Source organism: Arabidopsis thaliana, chromosome 3 (genome assembly GCF_000001735.4).
Source record: "Arabidopsis thaliana chromosome 3, partial sequence".
Lineage (NCBI taxonomy): Eukaryota > Viridiplantae > Streptophyta > Magnoliopsida > Brassicales > Brassicaceae > Arabidopsis > Arabidopsis thaliana.
In genome coordinates this window covers 6,752,368-6,772,209 of record NC_003074.8, presented here as the reverse complement: position 1 = coordinate 6,772,209, position 19,842 = coordinate 6,752,368, and the positions used below count along the sequence as shown (strand labels likewise).

The window sequence follows — 19,842 nt, the reverse complement described above, 5'->3', positions numbered from 1 at the left end:
TACACAAATAACCAAATTTTACCCGAATAAACGAAATTTTTTTCAAAAATCCAAAACACTTATAAGTATCTTGCATATATAAATATTTCATCTTAAGTATTTAAATACAAATACATTTAATTTTTCGTACTTATTCTTGGATATTTGGATATAAATGTATTTCGATAAAATAAACTTTTATATAAGTATATGTAATTTCGGGTAAGCGGGTATCCATTTGGATATCAGGTTTGTATCCAGTTTTATCCTATATATACATGTACGATAATTCAAGACACAATAGGATAAATAGCTAACACTTCGTATCCACCCCGTAGCAGTTTTTTCGGGTCAGTTTCGGTTCGGGTTTTTGGTCCGATATTTTTGCCAAGGCCTAGAACTTATCAAAATGCCAAAAAGAGTAATTTTAAGCTTAGGTGGCGAATCTAAAAGAGTAAAGCAAAACTACTAAATGATTCAGAAGGTTTGCCCTTCCTGAGCAAAAATTAAGTAGGCCTGGGCATAATACCCGAACCCGAAGAACAAATCCGAACCCGACCCGAAAAACCCGATCCGATCCGAACCCAAACTTTTAAAATACCCGAACGGGTCTAAACTTCAAAACCTGAAAAATCCGAACCCGAATAGATATCCAAACATATCTCAAATATAAGTATATATTAGTTATATTTATACTTATATATAGAAAATATTAGAATTTTTTTGGATATTTTAGTTAATTTTATGTATTTTTAAATATTCAAGTAAAACAACTCGTGTTATTTTAGAATTTTTTAAAATTTTCAAATAATTTAATAGATTTACATACAAAATTTTGATAGATCAATATATAAATAAACCCGAACCACGAACTCGCCCGAAATATTAAATTACATCAATATATAAATAAACCCGAACCACGAACTCGCCCGAAATATTAAATTATCCGAACGGATCTTAAATTTCTATACCCGAAAAACCTGAACCCGAAATATCCGACCCAAACCCGACCCGAATCAAGATAGACGTTAATTACTTTCTTTTTTTTTCAAGGGTCATTCCTCTTCCTACTTCGTTTGGAGTGAGAGAACAGTGATTTCTTCAAACGCATTTGCTTTGATTTTTTCGATTTCATCTTCTTCTCGGAATCACATGGAGAAGCTTAAAGATTTTGAGAAGCGACTTAGAGAGTCTACAGAAAAGTCTCAGGTTGTGTTTTCTGTACGGGAAATTCTGTGTTATTGTGTTATTCATCTTTGTTTAGGTCAGAGTAACAATCCCAAAGAGATTCGATGTTTTCTGTGTTTATATGACAATACAGTTCCTCTTAAATTGCAGAATCTTAAAGATTATTTAGGGATTATCGAGTTCTCCAAGACGAGCATCGAGACCAAGGAGCTTGGAGCGGATCTGATTCCTCGGTACTTCCAGTTCTACACCAGTCACTCAAACCAAGCTTTTGATGCGTACAAAGATATAATCGAGGCAGTGGATGTGAATCTTACGGTATGTACATAGTCTTTTTCACATAGGCTAATTATCTACAAGGACATGGTAGATTTAGTTGCGCTTGTGTATCCACAAGGGAACTTCAGTGCTCAAACTTAGTTTCACTTAGGATAGATAAGCTGGATTCTCTTTCAAACAGCAGAATCAAAAGAAGTTTTTTTTTAAAAAAATCTGTGTGTGTTGTTCTTAACTGTTTGTTTTGGAGTGACACATGACTTTGAAAGGAGACTGGAATCGGGGCCAATTTTTTCTTATTTCCAAGAGGATACAGCCTGATTCTGCACAATTCTCAGTTTCTTGGTTGTGTGATATTGTTCTTTCCTTGAAAACTTATCATGTTCTTCTTATTTGTAGGTACGAGTTCAAGCCATCCGCAAGCTTCCACTGTTCTGCAAAGATGCACCTGAGCTTGTATCTAAGATAATTGATGTCCTAGTACAGTGTCTAGCCATTGGTAATTCTGAGATTTTTAGTCGTTTAGCTTTGATTTACCTATTTTGTTTTCACCATCTGACTCGAAGTTATATGATGCATGCAAATAGATCAACAGGAGCAGCATGAAGCTGTGCATGAGACTTTTATGTCATTATTTCAGCAGGACACATTATCCGATTTGATCAATAAGGTTAGGCCAATCATCATTAGCCACATGTAGTTCTCCTTGTTTGTTTTTTTGCATGGCTTTCTTCTTTTAGCCGTTTTCTGACATTTTTCCAATTTTTCCAGAGCTTGGGCAATCTATATCGTTACTTTAGAAGTGAGTTTTTTTGGTCATCTTAGTATTTAACAAATCCTTTTTGTACCAGCTTCCAGAGCCGAGGAAGCTTGATTTGCTTGAAGCTCTTGCTGAGATCTCACCACACACAACAACTCTGATAGCATCCGAGATGCTTCCCCCAATATTTGAGCTCTTAAAGGTTAATCCTTAAGCAACATTGCCACATCTCTTCTTGTCTTATATCAATTATTTACTGTTACCATTTGCTTTCAGAAATACATGCATCTCTTTTATATCAATTATTTACTGTTATCATTTGCTTTCATCTCTTTTATATCAATTATTTTCTGTTATCATTTGCTTTCAGAAATACATGCCTGCCAGGAACACTGTGGAAAAATCAGACTCCAGATATGTTGAGTGCTTATTATACGTGTTTCATCATATGGCGCACAAGGTTGTCTAACTATTTTAAGCTGCTTGGTTAGGTCCCTTTTCTTAGTTATTTACTAATCTGTTATCGTTGAACATATAGGTTCCTGAAGCAACAAATAGCTTGTGCGGGTACAAAGTTGTGCCCACACAACCATCAGATAGAATCGGGGATGACTTTTCGAAGTTATACAAGGAATCCACTGAGAGGTATTGTAAATAACAGTAGTATGGCATTCTGTTTTCTTGTTGTAAGATGTTTTTTGCTGTTTTGTTTCAAAAACAACTGTCTTAATAAAAACGGACGTTATTGCAGATTGATCAATCTTGAGGATCTAATCAAAGCATCAGTGGAGCAACTGGTACAAGAAATGAGTGACCACGACAAAGCCTATTTGCTTTTTGATTCTATGAGCGGTGATGATAAGGCGATATTGGTGAGAGCAGTAACTTATCACTCCTTTCTCTTTCCCTTTCCACCTAGTATAATATATTCTCTTTTGCGGTTTAATCTAGCCAACCCTCCTTTCAGTATATGAAGAGGCAAGATACAAAAACTGAACTAAGAACATGCATAAACATACTCGCAATGACAGAGGTGAAAAACAGAGCCATAACCTCTTCTTTTTTTCCCCTTTTTTCTTTAGCTAACTCAGATTTAGCTATGTTGTCCATGTATGTTACAGGTTTTGCATGCAGAAGTGCCTTCCTTTATCGGGGACACCAATGTTGTTAAGCTTTCTTGGAAAGAAGCCACAAAGCCATTAGCCTATACAAGAGCTTTGTTAGTATTGTTAGTTTTGCAGGTTTCTTATCATGCTTCCCAAATATGATAAAATGCTTATCATGGCTCATCTTCTTTTCTGATTTTTGGTTTCTCAGATATACAGACCTAATGTATGGCATACCCCCGGATATTGATGCGTTTCATAATTTTATGGACAAACTCTCAGAAGACTTGCTGAATAAACTAGATATGGAGGGAATGTGCGAATTAGAAGATGATCAGGTTCAAGCACTTGTGGGTTCATCAGGACTTAAACAAGCACAAGACACGTTACCAGAAAGTAGGATTTTCTTACATGAAAATCCAAAAGTACCTTGTCTCTTTTGGAGGATACGAGAATCGGTAATATTCTATATAATAACCATCTACTTATTACCTTTTAAGAAATTATCAAGATTTACTTTTTTGTTTTTGTTGTAGACATTATTAAAATTGGTGACGTCCAAGTCATGGAAGAAATTCCTAGGTTTTATTAGAGACCAACTCTTTCACCTCATTTGTTGGGCTTATGCAGCCTCTGACTTAGTCAGTGCTACTAGAATTATGCGCAACTGGGAGGTAGAGTATATTCCTCTGTGTCCATGGTATCTTTGCTCCTTTTGTCGACCAGAGTATCTTGGAGAAGATGAAAATCCTGAGAAAGAAGATGATGAAAATCCTGAGAAAGGGCATTACTGTTATGGAAATGATATAGAGGATTGCCTACTATACATCAAACAGCATGGCATTCCTAGAGAGATCTGCAAGAAGTTTGACTGTAAGGACTGGCAGCCTCCAAATGCTGACGACCCACATATGCACACGACAAAATTAAAGAGTGTTCGAAAAATTGAATCAATGGAGGAGGCGTTGCTATTGCTTCCACATTTTCCCATAGGAGCGGACTTAGTTGTTTTTAAGGAATTGTGGACCGTAGGAGAGGAGATTTATTATGGTCCCGGAACAAATTCCAGAGGTTTCCGCTCATATCATGCAGTGATAGTATCCAGTATTGAGATCTATAAAGGAGAAGTGGTGGCCATCTGTAAGATGAGCAATGGTACTAAAGTTTGTGACGAAGGATATGTTAGGGTTTCTCTAGCGACAACATACATGGTTGTGGGTGCCAGTCCTAAAAAAAAAGAACATGTTCGGGCTACTTCTAAGCCGATGCATCTTCTCTCTGAATTCATCATCATAGATATAGATGAGAATGAGAAAGAGAAAGAAAGAGAGAGAGAGAAAGAAACTGAAAGCGAAGAGGAGAATCCAGAAGATAACCAGAAAGGGAATCCAGAACATAACCCGAAAGAGAAGTCCGAAGAGATGCAATATCCTGACTTTGGTGCTAGCAAGTTTCATAACTCCTTGAACGAGCACATCATGCCTGATTCTGACAAGGTACAGAGACGTGAATACCTGTGTATATCTCCTGTTTTACTCAAACCAACTATTTTGGTGTGGCACATGAATTTGAACGGAATCGGGACTCAGGGCCAATTTTTTTCATATTTTCCAACAGGATAAATACCTGATTCTGCACAATAGTTTCTTGGTTGTGTGATATTGTTCTTTCCATTATCGTGTTCTTCTTATTTTAGCCGTTTTCTGACATTTTTTCAATGATTCCAGAGCTTGGGCAATGTAAGTGGAGAAGAAATCAAGATGGTTACGGAAGGTTTGACAAGTTTGAGTAAATTTGGAGAGAAAGGTCCTCAAGAAAGAATGCACGAACCTGTAGAAATTGTTGAAAGGTAAGCTGATTTGGATCCAAAGTTGAATGTGAGTCTTTTGAATGTTTGTGACTTGTGATTCATGGTTGTATGTTTCCTTTTTGCTACGACAGAGGAAAACGGCCTGCAAATGAAGCCGGTAATGATGTGGGTACAAAGAAGGCCCGTACAGAGTCATCAGGTTGTGCACATGGGATTTGAGGGAATCACTTTCATGGCCTATTTTAGTAAAACAAGAGTATTTCTTTTGTCTATTAGCCAGGTACAAGTTTTTGTTGGCTTTTTAAGGCTCCTTAACATGTCACGGGACGAAAAAGAGAGAAACAAAACAACAATACCAAGACATTGATATGCAAATGGGCCTCATAAGTAGACCCATTAAGAATATAATGCATAATGAAGCCCAAATTACGCCGTTTCTCCGTTCCCTTTGTCTTCTGAGCGACCTTGCAAGGCTCTCTCTTCTTTTTTTCTTCTTCTTCTCAACTCACCCACCGAGTTTCTTCTCAATTCTCGCGGGACATTTCGCGGGCGAGGGAAAAAGGTAAAATTTTTGGCGGATAGAGAGATCGAAAAAGCTTAACATTTAGTGTCTGGGTTGTTTTCTTATCTCGTAGAAATTTAGAAAATTCAATACTCAGCTTAGCAATACCCAAATCTAACCTCGTTATAGCTAAGATTACTTTATCGCGTTTTTTCTTCTCTTGTGCTCATCGAAAACCATATCAAGGGTCGATCTGTGTTTTTTGTCTGATGTTCTTGTTTAAGATCTCTGTCAAGCACGTAAGTAGCTTAGGAACTAGACGAAGCAATCGCAGAAATATTTACCAAGCTCCCATTTTTCTTTTGTGGGTTTTTCTCTTGTGTTTGCTCATATTGATTCTGATCTGATATACGTGTGTTTTGCTTCTTTGTTTGATTATATAGGAATCTACAAGTATTTAAACCTTTGCTGATTTAGAAACGCCTGAGTGCATCATCTTCGAGGATAGCAGTATAAACATAGCTAGTTGATTGTAGAGAATGTATAAAGCAGTAAGTAAGCGGGTAACTAGAAGTAGTGGATCTGGTTTGAAGCAGACAAATGTAGATAATGGAGGAGAGATTAGTCCAACTGTTGACAGAGTATCTGAACAAGGCAAATCATCAGAGGCAGGGAGTCACATGCCAACTGATGCAAACGGAAATGGACATTTGCATCATGAGATTATGGATCATGGAAAGGGGAATGAAGAACAGAAACCAACCCCTCAAACCGTGAAGAAGGATTCTAATACCAATACCAAATTTTCAGGGTCTCATCGTGAGCTTGTCATCGGTCTTCCTTGCCGTGGACAATTTGAAATCCACAACCGGTCCAGGGCATCTACGAGTTCGAAGAGGTTAGGAGGAGGTGGAGAAAGGAATGTGTTGTTTGCAAGTCACAAGAGAGCTCAGAGATCTAAGGAAGATGCTGGACCATCTTCGGTTGTTGCTAATTCCACACCTGTAGGTCGACCAAAGAAAAAGAATAAGACTATGAACAAAGGACAAGTTAGAGAAGATGATGAGTACACAAGAATCAAAAAGAAACTTCGATACTTTCTAAACCGGATTAACTATGAGCAAAGCCTAATTGACGCCTATTCGTTAGAAGGCTGGAAAGGTTCAAGGTTTGTCTCTTGATGACATTTGTTTTCCCTCTTATTCATGCATTATTTGAGAGTTATAGGTATCCTCTGTGAGATATATTTCTGATCTCACTCAGTCTTGTTGATTATGTGTTCTTTGTAGCCTGGAAAAGATAAGGCCAGAGAAAGAGCTTGAACGAGCCACAAAGGAAATTTTGCGGCGCAAGCTTAAAATTAGAGATCTTTTTCAGCACCTTGACACACTCTGTGCTGAAGGAAGCCTTCCAGAGTCTTTATTTGATACTGATGGAGAGATTTCTAGCGAGGATGTAAGAGAATATTGTTCTGAACTCAACCTTTGTTCCCTTGTTTATCCTGATAGAACCAGTTTGTGTCTCTAGAAGTATTGATAATACGAGCAGTTGTTTAATCGCAGATCTTCTGTGCAAAATGTGGTTCAAAGGACTTGTCTGTTGATAATGATATCATACTATGCGATGGGTTTTGCGATCGAGGCTTTCACCAATACTGTCTTGAACCACCTCTGCGGAAAGAAGATAGTAATATTCTCTGCCTACGTACTTGGTAGTGTTTTAAGCAGTTCTTGCTGGTATCTACAGCTGTCTTTTTTGTTGGTTTTAATTTTTGTAGTTCCTCCGGATGATGAGGGTTGGCTATGCCCCGGATGTGATTGCAAAGATGACAGCTTGGACTTGCTTAATGATTCTTTAGGGACAAAATTTTCGGTCAGCGACAGTTGGGAGGTATATAACTATATATGTTGAGGTTTTTATTGTTAAAGAGGAGAAAACACTTAAAAACACACCTGCCTTGAACTTTTGTGTAGAAAATATTTCCTGAGGCAGCAGCAGCGCTGGTTGGTGGAGGTCAAAATCTTGACTGTGATCTTCCTTCAGATGATTCTGATGATGAAGAGTATGATCCAGATTGTTTGAATGATAATGAAAATGATGAAGATGGCAGTGATGACAATGAAGAATCTGAGAACGAAGATGGTAGTTCTGATGAAACTGAATTCACATCTGCATCTGACGAAATGATTGAGTCATTTAAAGAAGGGAAAGATATAATGAAAGATGTAATGGCCCTTCCATCTGATGATTCTGAGGATGATGACTATGATCCTGATGCCCCGACTTGTGATGATGATAAAGAAAGTTCAAATTCTGATTGTACATCAGACACTGAAGATCTTGAAACTTCCTTCAAAGGAGATGAGACTAATCAGCAAGCTGAAGATACACCACTTGAGGATCCTGGCAGACAGACGTCTCAGCTCCAAGGTGATGCAATTTTAGAGTCAGATGTTGGGCTTGATGATGGTCCTGCCGGTGTATCCAGAAGGAGGAATGTTGAAAGGCTGGATTACAAAAAGTTGTATGATGTGAGTGATCTCTCTTTTTCTTGATAATCGATTTCTATCTGGCTTTGGAAAAACCTCTGAATGGTATTTTTCTTCTATGTGCAGGAGGAATATGACAATGTTCCGACTTCGTCAAGTGATGATGACGATTGGGATAAAACTGCAAGAATGGGAAAAGAAGATTCCGAGTCGGAAGATGAAGGGGACACTGTACCTCTGAAACAGTCTTCAAATGCAGAAGATCATACTTCTAAGAAACTTATACGGAAGTCGAAAAGGGCAGATAAAAAGGATACCTTAGAAATGCCACAAGAAGGTCCTGGAGAAAATGGTGGTTCTGGTGAAATTGAAAAAAGCAGCTCTTCAGCATGTAAACAGACAGATCCCAAAACTCAGGTAAAAAGATATAGCTGTCTTGAGGCTTTAAGGTGCCAATCTTACATTATTATGAGGGAGGGAGCAATGGATTGAAAGGATCCCTCTTTTATGCAGAGACTGTACATATCTTTTCAAGAGAATCAATATCCAGACAAAGCCACGAAGGAGAGCTTAGCCAAAGAGCTACAAATGACAGTTAAGCAAGTAAGAAGTTTCTCCTAGTAAATTGTTTGTTTAGTTCTCCCTTTTAGTCGACCTAGTTTCATCTCTGCTAAGAACTGATTATGTTCTGTAGGTTAATAACTGGTTTAAGCATAGGCGTTGGTCGATAAACAGCAAACCTTTAGTTTCAGAGGAAAATGTCGAGAAGTTAAAAACAGGCAAGGAAGGTGAATGTGAGACATCTGTTGCTGGAAGTAGCAAACAAACTATGGAAACCGAGTCAGTTGCAGAGAAACCAACCAATACTGGATCACGGAAAAGAAGAAGAAAGTAGACTTTAGATTCAATCATGAAGGTTTTAGATCTAATGCAAGGACAATACTGGAACACATACTTACCCAAACCCCGAGATATGAAGACACCAAACCCTGCAAAGCATCGGGTTTGTTCAGTTCTTTGTTTCACATTTTTGGGGTACTTTGAAGACCTTGAAATTTGAGGCAAAAGAAAGAAAGAAAGATTTTCTTCGAAATTGGATGATAGGTTCATTTTTAACAGTTAAAGAAGTTAAGGCTTTGTGTTATGATTATGAAAGTTTTTGTTTATTTCCATCTGGAGAGATGTTTTGAGTTATGGTTTCTGTAATCGATAGAGACCGGTTTAAGAGATCAAGAGATTTAAACTTTAAAAGTCTTGTTTGAACCGGTTTTAAACCCTCAAATGTGAACGTTTAACCGGTCTGTAATTGCTTATTATTAAAGGCCCATTAAGAGCCCATGGATGTTTATGATACAGTATTAGAGTCCTAGAATTGGGTAACGTGTTGCAGAAGGTAAACGAAAATGAAGAAGGTGCTGAGAGTATACGGCGGCGTTATGAGGCTGGTGAGACTTTTGCCGGCGGATTCAAGGCCGTATTACGCCAAGTACGCCAGGGAGAATTTCGTTAATTACCGTGAAGTCGATCAAAGCGAAACATCCCTCGACGAACTCTTCCAGCGAGCCTATAATCACTCACTTTGGGTACTCAAGAAGGTAACAAAGATTCTGGGTTTCTTTTAAATCTAGGTACCCTTTGTGTTAACTGTCTGTTCTCAATCATTTGCAGTACTCAATTGACGAATCAGCAGCGACGAAGTTGAAAGAGATTTGTTTTGAATAATAACGCACACCAAGTGTTCGACGTTATGTCCCTGAGAGTGTTGGAACAAGTTTGGACGATTTGTTAAATGGGTACCATCAGTTTTCTACTTTTGATAGCTATATCAAGAACAGGGGTTGTTCATGTGTCTTTGTCTTTCCTTTTTAGTTGTCTTGACTTTCTGTGATTGACTGCTGAATTGGTCGTTGTCTTGTTTGAGTAGCTAGCTTCTTGTTTGTTTCCATGATCCTGAATAAAATTGTTACATTCTTAGATTCGAAAACATCACATTACTTAATCTCATCTTTGGTAATGAAAGAAACTCATCAGAGCAAAGTAGAAGTGGCAGTTAAGTAATAACGAGAGAGAAAGATTAGGGATTGTTTGGGTAATTAAAGTGATATATATGTAGCTAAGGGACAATAAACAGTAGCTAAGAGTTTAGGTCCTTGTCGAAAACTCGAAAATCTTATATGAAACCAACCTAACCAAAACCAAAGTCTTTTTGAGATTGTTTTTGCTTCTGGAGTTAAAAGTAGAAGCTAGAGAGAAAAGTTGGACTACTTAATAATCTTTATGATTTTTTTTTGACCTTTCCTCTTATGGATTTATTTTAGTGGTTTGCCAACTTGTGGAGTTCACTTTCTTCTTACCACACACGTGTTTGCAGAGTCTTTGCACGTGTCAAACCTGGTACATGTCAGTTAGTAAAAATTTAGTTTAATTTAGTAGTTGTAGTTTCATGTGACTGTATGTTCATAACTATATGATAAACATGATAGTGGTAATCTAAAAAATATTTGTATGGTTTGGTAATAATGGTTTTATTGAATAAATGAATAATGAGTACTAGTTCGATATTGAATACGTGTGTGACACTCATTTATTATTTTGTCTAACTTCTAGAAAGAGAGACTCAAAAAAAGGGAATGCAGCAGTTACTAAGAAAGAAAAAGGTGAGAAACGAAACATCAGCTTCGTGTAAATCAAAACTACAGTTTTCTCGGGCCAGGTGGCTTTGACCCAATTTTCTCTTCAACATTTCTATAATTCCCTTTCTATCCCTCCCTTAACGACTTATCAATCAACACTAATCATCATCACTTCACTAGATTGTTATACAGAAGTATCCATACAAGTGTCACATAAACTGAATACCCATTATCAACAAAAGTATCACTATCTTTTTTCTTGAATTAACAGTTTAACACTAACCAAATAGATAGATAGTATAATGTTTTTGATTTTAAGAAAAGAAACATTACATTTTCCTTCGTAGAATTTAGACAGGTGATGTTAAAGAAAACAAAAAAAGAGAAAACTAATAATTGTATATATATATGTATATAAATAAATATTAGAACATCAGCCATTTTGTGAATAAACCAGTTATAAAAGTCTAAAAAAGGTAAAGAGAAAAACATTTCACCAAAAAAAATCCTCTGGTTAATGTTTTCTCACTTTCTCTTTGTTTTCTTTCTAACCTCTTTCCACGAAAAGTCACGATGGGAGATACCGCAGAGGATCAGGACGACCGAGCTATGATGGAAGCTGAAGGAGTAACGAGCTTCTCCGAACTTCTTATGTTCTCTGACGGCGTTCTCAGCTCCTCTTCCGACCACCAACCTGAGGGTAATGTCGGCGATGGTGGAGAAGACAGTTTAGGTTTTGTATTCTCCGGCAAAACTGGCTCAAGAATGCTCTGTTTTAGTGGAGGCTATCAAAACGACGACGAGTCACTCTTCCTAGAACCTTCTGTTCCAACCTCCGGAGTCTCTGATCTTGACCCTTCATGCATTAAGATTGATTGCAGGAACTCAAACGACGCGTGTACGGTCGATAAATCTACTAAATCATCAACCGTAAGTCTCTCATTACTGATTCTTTATTTGCATAGTTGCATGTAATTAAGGATTACAAATTTAAAGATGTGTTTTTTATTGTGTGTGTCTTGTGAAGAAGAAGAGAACCGGAACGGGTAATGGGCAAGAGTCGGATCAAAATCGAAAACCGGGCAAGAAAGGGAAACGAAATCAAGAGAAATCATCAGTTGGAATTGCAAAGGTGTGACATTTAATAGTATGTATATACACATTTCTTTATGATCCATATTGTTATAGATTAATATTCTCTTGACCATAATGTTATAGATTTACTGTTTATCTTTTTTCGTTTTGGTTGTTAAAATATTAAAATTAGGTCAGGAAAGAAAGGTTAGGGGAAAGAATTGCAGCGTTGCAGCAGTTGGTTTCTCCATACGGCAAGGTGATTTTTATATCTAACTCAAATTCTTTTATAATGATGCAATTTATGATTTTGTTAAGTCAAGCAAGAAAGACCTCTAATCATAACATAACACCAAAGTAATGAAAAATAATTTGTTTTGAATATTAATATAGTATTTCATATTGAGTTTTTCCAAAAGGAAGCTTAAGAAGTCGCGATTTGGGGTAGTGTAGCATAAATTGGCATCCAATGTGAACTTCAAAAAGACATGAAAGACAATGAAACTTGATCAATAAATTAAAGTATCTTTGTTTTTCTTTATTCTAGTCTGGTTTATGTTTAACCATCATCATTGTACATTAGTTAAACAATGTGTACCTTTTTAGAGGGGTAAAATTACCAAACAAATATCTATAAATGACCCTATTTGCAATAGTAAAATATCTATAAATGACACTATTTGCAATAGTAAAATTTGACTTTTCTGACTGATACAAAAATAAAATTAAATGACAGACAGATGCAGCTTCTGTGTTGCATGAAGCGATGGGTTACATCAAATTCTTACAAGATCAGATTCAAGTCCTTTGCTCTCCTTATCTAATCAACCATTCTCTCGTAAGTAGAAGTCTCTCTCTTTCTCTCTTAATTATTTTTTATTAATGAAATGATACTTCTGACATGTCGGCGACGTTTATTAGGACGGTGGAGTTGTCACCGGAGATGTAATGGCGGCGATGAAAGCGAAAGACTTGAGAAGCAGAGGATTATGTCTAGTACCTGTCTCATCCACCGTACACGTGGAAAATTCCAACGGTGCTGATTTCTGGTCACCTGCTACTATGGGTCACACTACGTCACCGTCGTTACCTCAAGGATTTTAATTAAACGGTCGTAGGCTGATATATATTAGTAGTATTTTAGTAGCCTTTTTTCTTGGGTTTTGTTTTTGGCTGAAGAACTATTACTAGTAAATGTTACACCCAGACATTTTTTTGGGATTATCTGGGTGGTATAAAAAGGTTGGAATCTTTTGTGTTTGTAAAATTAGATTGTCTAAGTTTTCTTAAAGTTTCTTTGATGTCACTGTCACAGTTGCGACGAGTAGTGATGGTACTTACTGAAAGGCTAAGCTTATTCACGCTCTTAAAGTGTTGTAATGCCACCAAGTCACCAACCCACATAACTCACTCACTCACTTGAGCTAAAGACGTGCAAAACGTTTTTTCTTTGTTTTCCCACATTTTCACAAGCGCGGTAACAAAGAAAGCAAGAATACTATAATATTATTAGACCAAATTATTAACATTTAAAAATAGATTGAATCTTTTGTGTTTGTAAATTTTTTCTGGTCCAATTTTTCTGAATGTTTCTCAGATGTCAGTCACGTCGAGCAGTGGAACTGAGAGGCTAAGATTTACTCACACCTAAATATTGTAGTAATGCCACCAAACCACATCACTCACTAGTCACTATAGTAGACGTGCACAAATTCTTATTTGTTTGTTTCTTATTTCAACAAGCAATAATCAATGAAAGGTTTATTTTGTTACTAGACCAAATTAGTCTAAATGATTAAGAATAGTTTAATCCCAATCATGTCCCAACTTAAAAAAAGAAGACATGAAAATGAATTAATTAGAATTTTTAAGCATAATCAGATTAGTTAGAAATTATAGTATAGTTGTTTGTGTTAGTGTTATGGATGTTTTTTCATCAATCAATTAGATATGAAATGTTATTATTTATTTATTTTGAAAATAGACTGAAAATTTGAAATTTTTTTAACTAGTTAATGTGCTAAAATATTATGTAACTTTTCCAGTAAAATTATATTAAGCTTAAAAGTAGTTGTTTTTGTTTTAAAGGGATTAGATTGTAAAATCCCAGAATTTAAGATATTTGCAAACTACACAGACACACTTCTACTTTGACCGGTAATTTCATTACATCGCCGGACGGCCGGAGATTTTATCGCTCTCTCTCTTCCTCTCCATCTTCACTACTTAAATCTCTCCCTCCGTATCTTTCTCTGGTGTTCGCCAATGGCGGTGTTTCCTATCGGTTCTCACTTTGCACCGCCGCATCAGTTGACGAAGAGACACGTCATCGCGACTTCATCACCTATCTCCATCTCCACCCGATTGCCGCAAAATGTTTCCTTTTCGAAAGTATCTGGAGTTACAGGCTCGACGAGGTTATCCAAACATGGTGTTCTCGTGAGGGCCGAGGATAAGATAAGGAGCTCTTCTTCTCCTTCTTCTCTCGATGAACCAATCGATGAGGTTCGAGTTTCCACGATGTTGTCTTAGTACAAAATTCGATTTTGATGATTACCCATTTTCGCTTTTGATCCAATCTTAGCTAATTACTCATGAACAAGTCACATATTTTCTAATTGGATAAGTTTCATTCATATAGTGACCTGAAGAAGAACACTAAAATGGGTGTAGTAATCGATGGTCATTGCTACAGAAATGAAAGTTTATATCTTTCTGTGATCCACAGGATTTGATGGACTCATCAGGATTATGTGACCCGTTATGCTCGGTTGATGAACCTAGTTCAAGTTACTTTGAGGCGAATTATCAGCCAAAGACAGATATAATCAAAGCTCTTGCTATTCTTGCAGCAGCTCTTACAGGAACAGCTGCCATTAACCATTCCTGGGTCGCTGCTAATCAGGTGTGATTCTTTGTTTTTATGTTCTTTGGTTTCAACTCAAAATGCAGAATTTTGATTAACAATTATCTATGGACAATGTTATGTTACAGGATGTTGCTATGGCATTGTTGTTTGGAATAGGATACGCTGGCATCATCTTTGAAGAGTCTTTAGCTTTTAATAAAAGTGGAATAGGACTTTTGATGGCTGTGAGTTTGTGGGTTGTGCGGAGCATAGGGGTAAGAATCTGCGCAAAAAGTTGTCTATCTTATACTTAAATTTATGATTAATGTATATGATTTTTGTGTATATTGAATTCCTTGTTAACAGGCTCCTTCAACTGAAATAGCTGTTTTAGATCTTCAACATGCAACAGCTGAAGTTAGTGAAATAGTATTTTTCTTGCTTGGCGCAATGACCATTGTGGAGATAGTTGATGCTCACCAAGGGTTTAAGTTGGTTACAGACAATATCACCACTCGGAAGCCAAAGACACTTTTATGGGTGGTATGTGATTTACTGTAGCTTGAAAGTTATTAGCTTCTGTGTCTTCTTCTTTAAGGACATGAATTTCCTTTTTATTGATTTATGGCGTCGCAGGTTGGCTTTGTGACTTTCTTTCTCAGTTCGATTCTAGACAATCTGACCTCTACCATTGTCATGGTTTCTTTAATAAGGAAACTGGTTCCACAATCAGAGTACCGCAAGTATGGAAACCTTTTCTTAATGCTCTCCTATTAGTTAGTTAGTTTTTGACTCCCTACATATAGACCTTAAGATTCTCAAGGAAACATACTGGCCATGTACCTAGAGTTTAAATTTTGTTATACCTCTTACGATAATACTCTGTATTATAACGTTAGTTTGTACGCTCAATGACCAATGGCAGACTTCTAGGAGGTGTGGTAGTGATAGCAGCAAATGCAGGAGGAGCATGGACTCCAATTGGTGATGTTACTACAACTATGTTATGGATTCATGGTCAGATATCCACCTTGCCGACTATGAAGGTTCTCCTTCTCTTCTGAGATAGTTAATGTTCCTCATTTTCTTTCATAAGCGCAAGTAGCGAATGCTTAGAAGTAGGACTGAATAGTTCATGAGTTTAGATTTGGTTGTTTAGTAAAGAGCTTGATTCTGAAAGTGGCTGGAGATCACAATTTACCACTAAGCTCCCTGCTGTTAATAATTAGGTAGCTGTCTATATCAAAGTTAAGATGCAGACCCTGAACAAGATCCTTTGTTTCGAATTTCTGGTATTGAAAATTTGTGGAGTTGCCTGTATTTGACTCAGAAAGAATAAGAAAGTAAAGGTTGGCTAAAGCACCAGTGATTCTGAAGTTACTTAATGTCGTAATTTTTTGTTGGAGCCTCTGATCGTGATCATGGTACGACAGCTGGTTTTGTTACTCGGCATGCTCTCTAAGTGTTTTGAACTGTATAGACAAAAGTGGTTAAAGTATTCCCCTATTTGGTCACTCCAACTTTGATGTTCTTGATGGAGGTTTACTTACATTCCTTTCAGGACCTTTTTCTACCTTCGGTTGTGTCTCTTGCTGTTCCACTAGCCCTCATGTCTTTGACCAGGTTAAGTTCTTCTTGCATCCTCAAACGAAAAAGGAGACTATGTTTGGCTTCAACTGTCTCGTAAATGTTTGCAATGTATATGCTAATTGATGTAAGTTTTTTTTCTTTCTCAGTGAGGTAAATGGAAAGGAACAGGATCCTAAAGATGTATTGGCTTCTGAAAAGATGGCTCCAAGAGGGAAGCTAGTTTTTGGAGTTGGCCTTGGAGCATTGGTTTTTGTTCCAGTCTTTAAAGCTCTAACTGGATTGCCTCCTTACATGGGTATCTTGTTGGGTCTTGGAGTTCTTTGGATCTTGACAGATGCCATTCATTACGGTGAATCAGAAAGACAAAAGCTCAAAGTACCTCAAGCCTTATCTCGAATAGACACACAAGGTGCTCTGTTTTTCCTCGGGATTCTTTTATCCGTAAGCAGGTATTAAATCAACTGTTCATCTCCAAACTCCTTATGTTCCATTACTCTTAAGAATTCACAATCTTTTCTGATGTTGTTTTCCTTTTTTCCAGCCTTGAGGCAGCTGGGATACTCCGGGAGATTGCAAACTACCTTGATGCCAATATACCCAACGTTGAGCTCATTGCAAGTGCTATCGGTGTTGTATCAGCAATCATAGACAATGTTCCACTGGTTGCAGCGACTATGGGGATGTATGATCTCACATCGTTCCCTCAAGATTCTGAATTTTGGCAGCTCATTGCATTCTGTGCCGGCACTGGTGGTTCGATGCTTGTCATTGGTTCTGCTGCTGGTGTAGCCTTCATGGGGATGGAGAAAGTCGATTTCTTTTGGTATTTCCGAAAGGTAAGATACATTCTTCCGGCTTGTCTAACGATCAACAACACAACATTGCATTAACCAGACTGAAACTCAATACTCTTGTGGCTCTGCGCAAGAAACTCAGTTTTTTTTTTTTTTCTCCATGCAGGTTAGTGGTTTTGCTTTTGCTGGCTATGCTGCTGGTATCGCAGCTTATCTGGCCGTTCATAATCTTCATTTCGAGATCCCAACAACTGTGGCTCAGATCCCATTTCTCACTGGTTCATAGGCTCCATCAATCTCTGTATTTCTTCTCTCTGAGAAAACAAGAAAAAATCCCTGGCTGGCTGCAACAATAACACATCACTTCGTCGACATGCCGCTTTGGAAAAAATCAACTATGTAATTTGTTTCATGTACACTCGATTGTATCATTAGTACAGAATAAATCATCATTTAAGATTATATCGATCTCTGAGTTTTTTCTTATGTGCATCCATGTAAAGTATTAACCTATAGTTTGAGGAAAACAAACTCTTCAATGGCAGGAATGTCTCCGATTTTCTTCAAAGTTTCTTTGCTTGGTTGTTCATCTACTCCAATTGCCATCACAGCTTGCTTGCCTGGAGCGATTCGACCGACGCTCATGAAGCTCACGTTGACGTTTTCATCTCCTAAGATGCTAGCAACTTTACCGATCATCCCAGGCTGATCTACTTGCCTGCACAGAATCACACTCCCTTCTAAACTCACATCCACTCCAAATAATCCGACTTTGGTAAGACTTGGAACCCCTTGTTTCACTCTGCCTTCTACTTTGATCTCACCGGACTCTGATAAAGCGCTGGCAAATCTTGATTCCACGTTTGCTATCCGAACAGTTATGTATTCAATTGGATTCTCAGGTGAGCCGTCTAGAACCATACGTTCTTCTGAGATTTTGACTCCACGTTGTTTGGCAATATAATCGGAGTTAACCAGATTTATGAATACGCTGGAAATGGGTTCGATGATCCCCTTTATGACCATGGCTCGGAGAAGTCTAGTGTCGAGATCATCAGGAGCTCTGGAAGAAGCATAAGTCACTTTCACAGCATTCACACCGCTTCCACCAGTTACCAATTGTACAGCCAGCCTCCCAAGCTTCTCAGCAAGTACAACATACGGCTTCAGCTCCCTCAATACCTGAAAACAGATAGCAACTGAACAGTGTCAGAGAATTTGCAGGACAAATCATTATCACTACTTGCAATATCACCAAGAACTAGAAGAATGAAACTTGATCCTGAATTAAGGACTCTATAGTGAAGTCTGAAATTACCTCTAGTGGAACCATTGGTGCATTGACCGCGGTAGCAGCAAGTTCTCCTCTCAAAGCTCCAATAACAGCTTCTGCGACTTCGATAGACACTCCTTCCTAGGCGTCAAGTAAAGGTTTCAGGAGAGCAGAACAAAATGCACTAAAGGCAAAACGAATATACAGTATGTAATACCTGAGCCTCCATAGTACTAGCACCAAGATGAGGTGTGGCAGTGACACTCTCATGTAACACCAACTTATTATCTTTAACAGGTGGCTCTACTGTAAAAACATCAAGAGCTGCCTGAGCAACAATACCCGAGTCAAGCGCTCTCAAAAGAGCTTCCTCATCAATAACTCCACCACGAGCAACATTAACAATACGGACTCCTTTCTTCATCATCGCAAAGGTCACATCATTCATCATCTTCGAAGTAGCAGCAGTAAGAGGCAGATGCAAAGAGATGAAGTCAGCAGTTGAAATAGCTACTTCAAAACTAACAAGCTCCACACCAATAGCTCGTGCACGATCCGCTGGTGCATAAGGATCATGTGTAATGACATGCATACCAAGTCCCCTGGCTCGTCTAGCAACCTCTGATCCAACTTTACCAAAACCAAGAACAGCAAGAGTCTTCCCCACAAGTGAAACACCTACATACTTGTTTCTCGTCCATTTGCCTACAAACAACCACATTTCTACATTTCACATCGCAATTTCTCAAATCGCTATTCAAATTCAACAACCGTTTAAAACACTCACCAGCTTTGATAGAAGCATCAGCTTGAGCAATGTTTCTAGCCATGGCGGTCAAAAGCGCAATTCCGTGTTCAGCAGCAGCCACAGTGTTCGCAGTCGGAGCATTAACAACCAAACACCCATACTCAGTCGCCGCCGCCAAATCGACGTTATCAATCCCAACACCAGCGCGTCCAACAACCTTAAGCCTCCCACGCGACGATTCAAACACATCTCTCCCAACCTTGGTACCACTCCTGACGATGAGCGCATCACAAAGAGAGATCTTCGTACAAAGCTCCTCGAGACTCAGATCATAAGAGCAATCCACATTAGCGTACTTCTTAAGCAGATCGATCCCCGCTTGGCCTAGCTTCTCCGTTACGAGAATCGTCGGTTTTCCTCCACCTCCGGAAGAAGAAGACGTAACGAGGATGATCCGTCGCCTCTGACGGATGGGAAAAACAGAGGAGGGAGTGGTGACGAGCCTTGAGGAGGAGGAGAAGATCGATGATAGATTCAGAGACGTCGCCATCGCGATGGCGGGAATATAATGTAAGTAAAGGTGTATGTATCGTCAGCAACAGAGTAGAGAGATATGGGTTCATCTTTCGGGTGGGTTTTGTGAGGTTTAAATATGTTGTGCTAGATTACGCTACATCCTTTGTTCACTTATATCTTCACTTCTTAAGTGGATTTTGAAACTTTATATAGAAGAAAAAAAAGTTACAATTTAATAATGGTTTTGCTAATAAAA

The 19,842-nt window shown here is 38.1% G+C and overlaps 6 protein-coding genes across 9 annotated transcripts; 5 read left to right on the top strand and 1 right to left on the bottom strand.

Moving 5' to 3' along the window:
• The first annotated feature begins 1,040 nt into the window (after window positions 1-1,040).
• AT3G19515 (apoptosis inhibitor) lies at window positions 1,041-5,589 on the top strand. The gene is made up of 14 exons (NM_001084719.2): window positions 1,041-1,188; window positions 1,318-1,485; window positions 1,843-1,942; window positions 2,031-2,113; window positions 2,295-2,405; window positions 2,574-2,663; window positions 2,742-2,848; window positions 2,955-3,075; window positions 3,171-3,236; window positions 3,325-3,422; window positions 3,521-3,767; window positions 3,846-4,805; window positions 5,037-5,158; window positions 5,251-5,589. The coding sequence occupies exons 1-14, from the start codon at window positions 1,132-1,134 to the stop codon at window positions 5,336-5,338; spliced, it is 2,418 nt and encodes an 805-aa protein (NP_001078188.1). The 5' UTR covers window positions 1,041-1,131; the 3' UTR covers window positions 5,339-5,589.
• Window positions 5,590-5,612: 23 nt separating this feature from the next.
• HAT3.1 (Homeodomain-like protein with RING/FYVE/PHD-type zinc finger domain-containing protein) lies at window positions 5,613-9,449 on the top strand. 2 transcript variants are annotated; one of them, NM_112838.4, is made up of 9 exons: window positions 5,613-5,681; window positions 6,065-6,789; window positions 6,911-7,076; window positions 7,184-7,307; window positions 7,399-7,511; window positions 7,595-8,152; window positions 8,237-8,527; window positions 8,624-8,713; window positions 8,805-9,449. In NM_112838.4, the coding sequence occupies exons 2-9, from the start codon at window positions 6,161-6,163 to the stop codon at window positions 9,003-9,005; spliced, it is 2,172 nt and encodes a 723-aa protein (NP_188582.1). In that variant the 5' UTR covers window positions 5,613-5,681; window positions 6,065-6,160; the 3' UTR covers window positions 9,006-9,449. The 2 variants fall into 2 exon arrangements, with proteins under 2 accessions (NP_188582.1, NP_001326497.1); NM_001338403.1 differs by lacking the exon at window positions 5,613-5,681 and adding an exon at window positions 5,731-5,920 and having other exon boundaries at window positions 8,805-9,446.
• Window positions 9,450-9,455: 6 nt separating this feature from the next.
• AT3G19508 (complex 1 protein, LYR family protein) lies at window positions 9,456-10,176 on the top strand. Its single transcript, NM_001084718.3, has 2 exons — window positions 9,456-9,705; window positions 9,779-10,176. Exons 1-2 carry the CDS (start codon window positions 9,514-9,516, stop codon window positions 9,830-9,832), a joined length of 246 nt encoding a protein of 81 aa, NP_001078187.1. The 5' UTR covers window positions 9,456-9,513; the 3' UTR covers window positions 9,833-10,176.
• A 1,026-nt stretch (window positions 10,177-11,202) lies between these two features.
• AT3G19500 (basic helix-loop-helix (bHLH) DNA-binding superfamily protein) lies at window positions 11,203-13,194 on the top strand. 3 transcript variants are annotated; one of them, NM_112837.3, is made up of 5 exons: window positions 11,203-11,673; window positions 11,771-11,875; window positions 12,011-12,076; window positions 12,554-12,655; window positions 12,739-13,194. In NM_112837.3, the coding sequence occupies exons 1-5, from the start codon at window positions 11,317-11,319 to the stop codon at window positions 12,919-12,921; spliced, it is 813 nt and encodes a 270-aa protein (NP_566639.1). In that variant the 5' UTR covers window positions 11,203-11,316; the 3' UTR covers window positions 12,922-13,194. The 3 variants fall into 3 exon arrangements, with proteins under 3 accessions (NP_566639.1, NP_001327697.1, NP_001327696.1); NM_001338402.1 differs by having other exon boundaries at window positions 11,271-11,673; window positions 12,558-12,655; NM_001338401.1 differs by having other exon boundaries at window positions 11,209-11,673; window positions 12,554-13,194.
• Window positions 13,195-13,924: 730 nt separating this feature from the next.
• On the top strand, window positions 13,925-17,595 carry NHD1 (sodium:hydrogen antiporter 1). Its single transcript, NM_112836.4, has 10 exons — window positions 13,925-14,322; window positions 14,546-14,722; window positions 14,812-14,940; window positions 15,032-15,208; window positions 15,302-15,408; window positions 15,591-15,711; window positions 16,227-16,288; window positions 16,402-16,704; window positions 16,797-17,091; window positions 17,216-17,595. Exons 1-10 carry the CDS (start codon window positions 14,083-14,085, stop codon window positions 17,333-17,335), a joined length of 1,731 nt encoding a protein of 576 aa, NP_566638.1. The 5' UTR covers window positions 13,925-14,082; the 3' UTR covers window positions 17,336-17,595.
• AT3G19480 (D-3-phosphoglycerate dehydrogenase) lies at window positions 17,425-19,788 on the bottom strand. The gene is made up of 4 exons (NM_112835.4): window positions 19,110-19,788; window positions 18,540-19,027; window positions 18,368-18,463; window positions 17,425-18,231 (listed from the first exon to the last, which is right to left on the bottom strand). Exons 1-4 carry the CDS (start codon window positions 19,618-19,620, stop codon window positions 17,560-17,562), a joined length of 1,767 nt encoding a protein of 588 aa, NP_566637.2. The 5' UTR covers window positions 19,621-19,788; the 3' UTR covers window positions 17,425-17,559.
• Window positions 19,789-19,842: the final 54 nt, after the last annotated feature.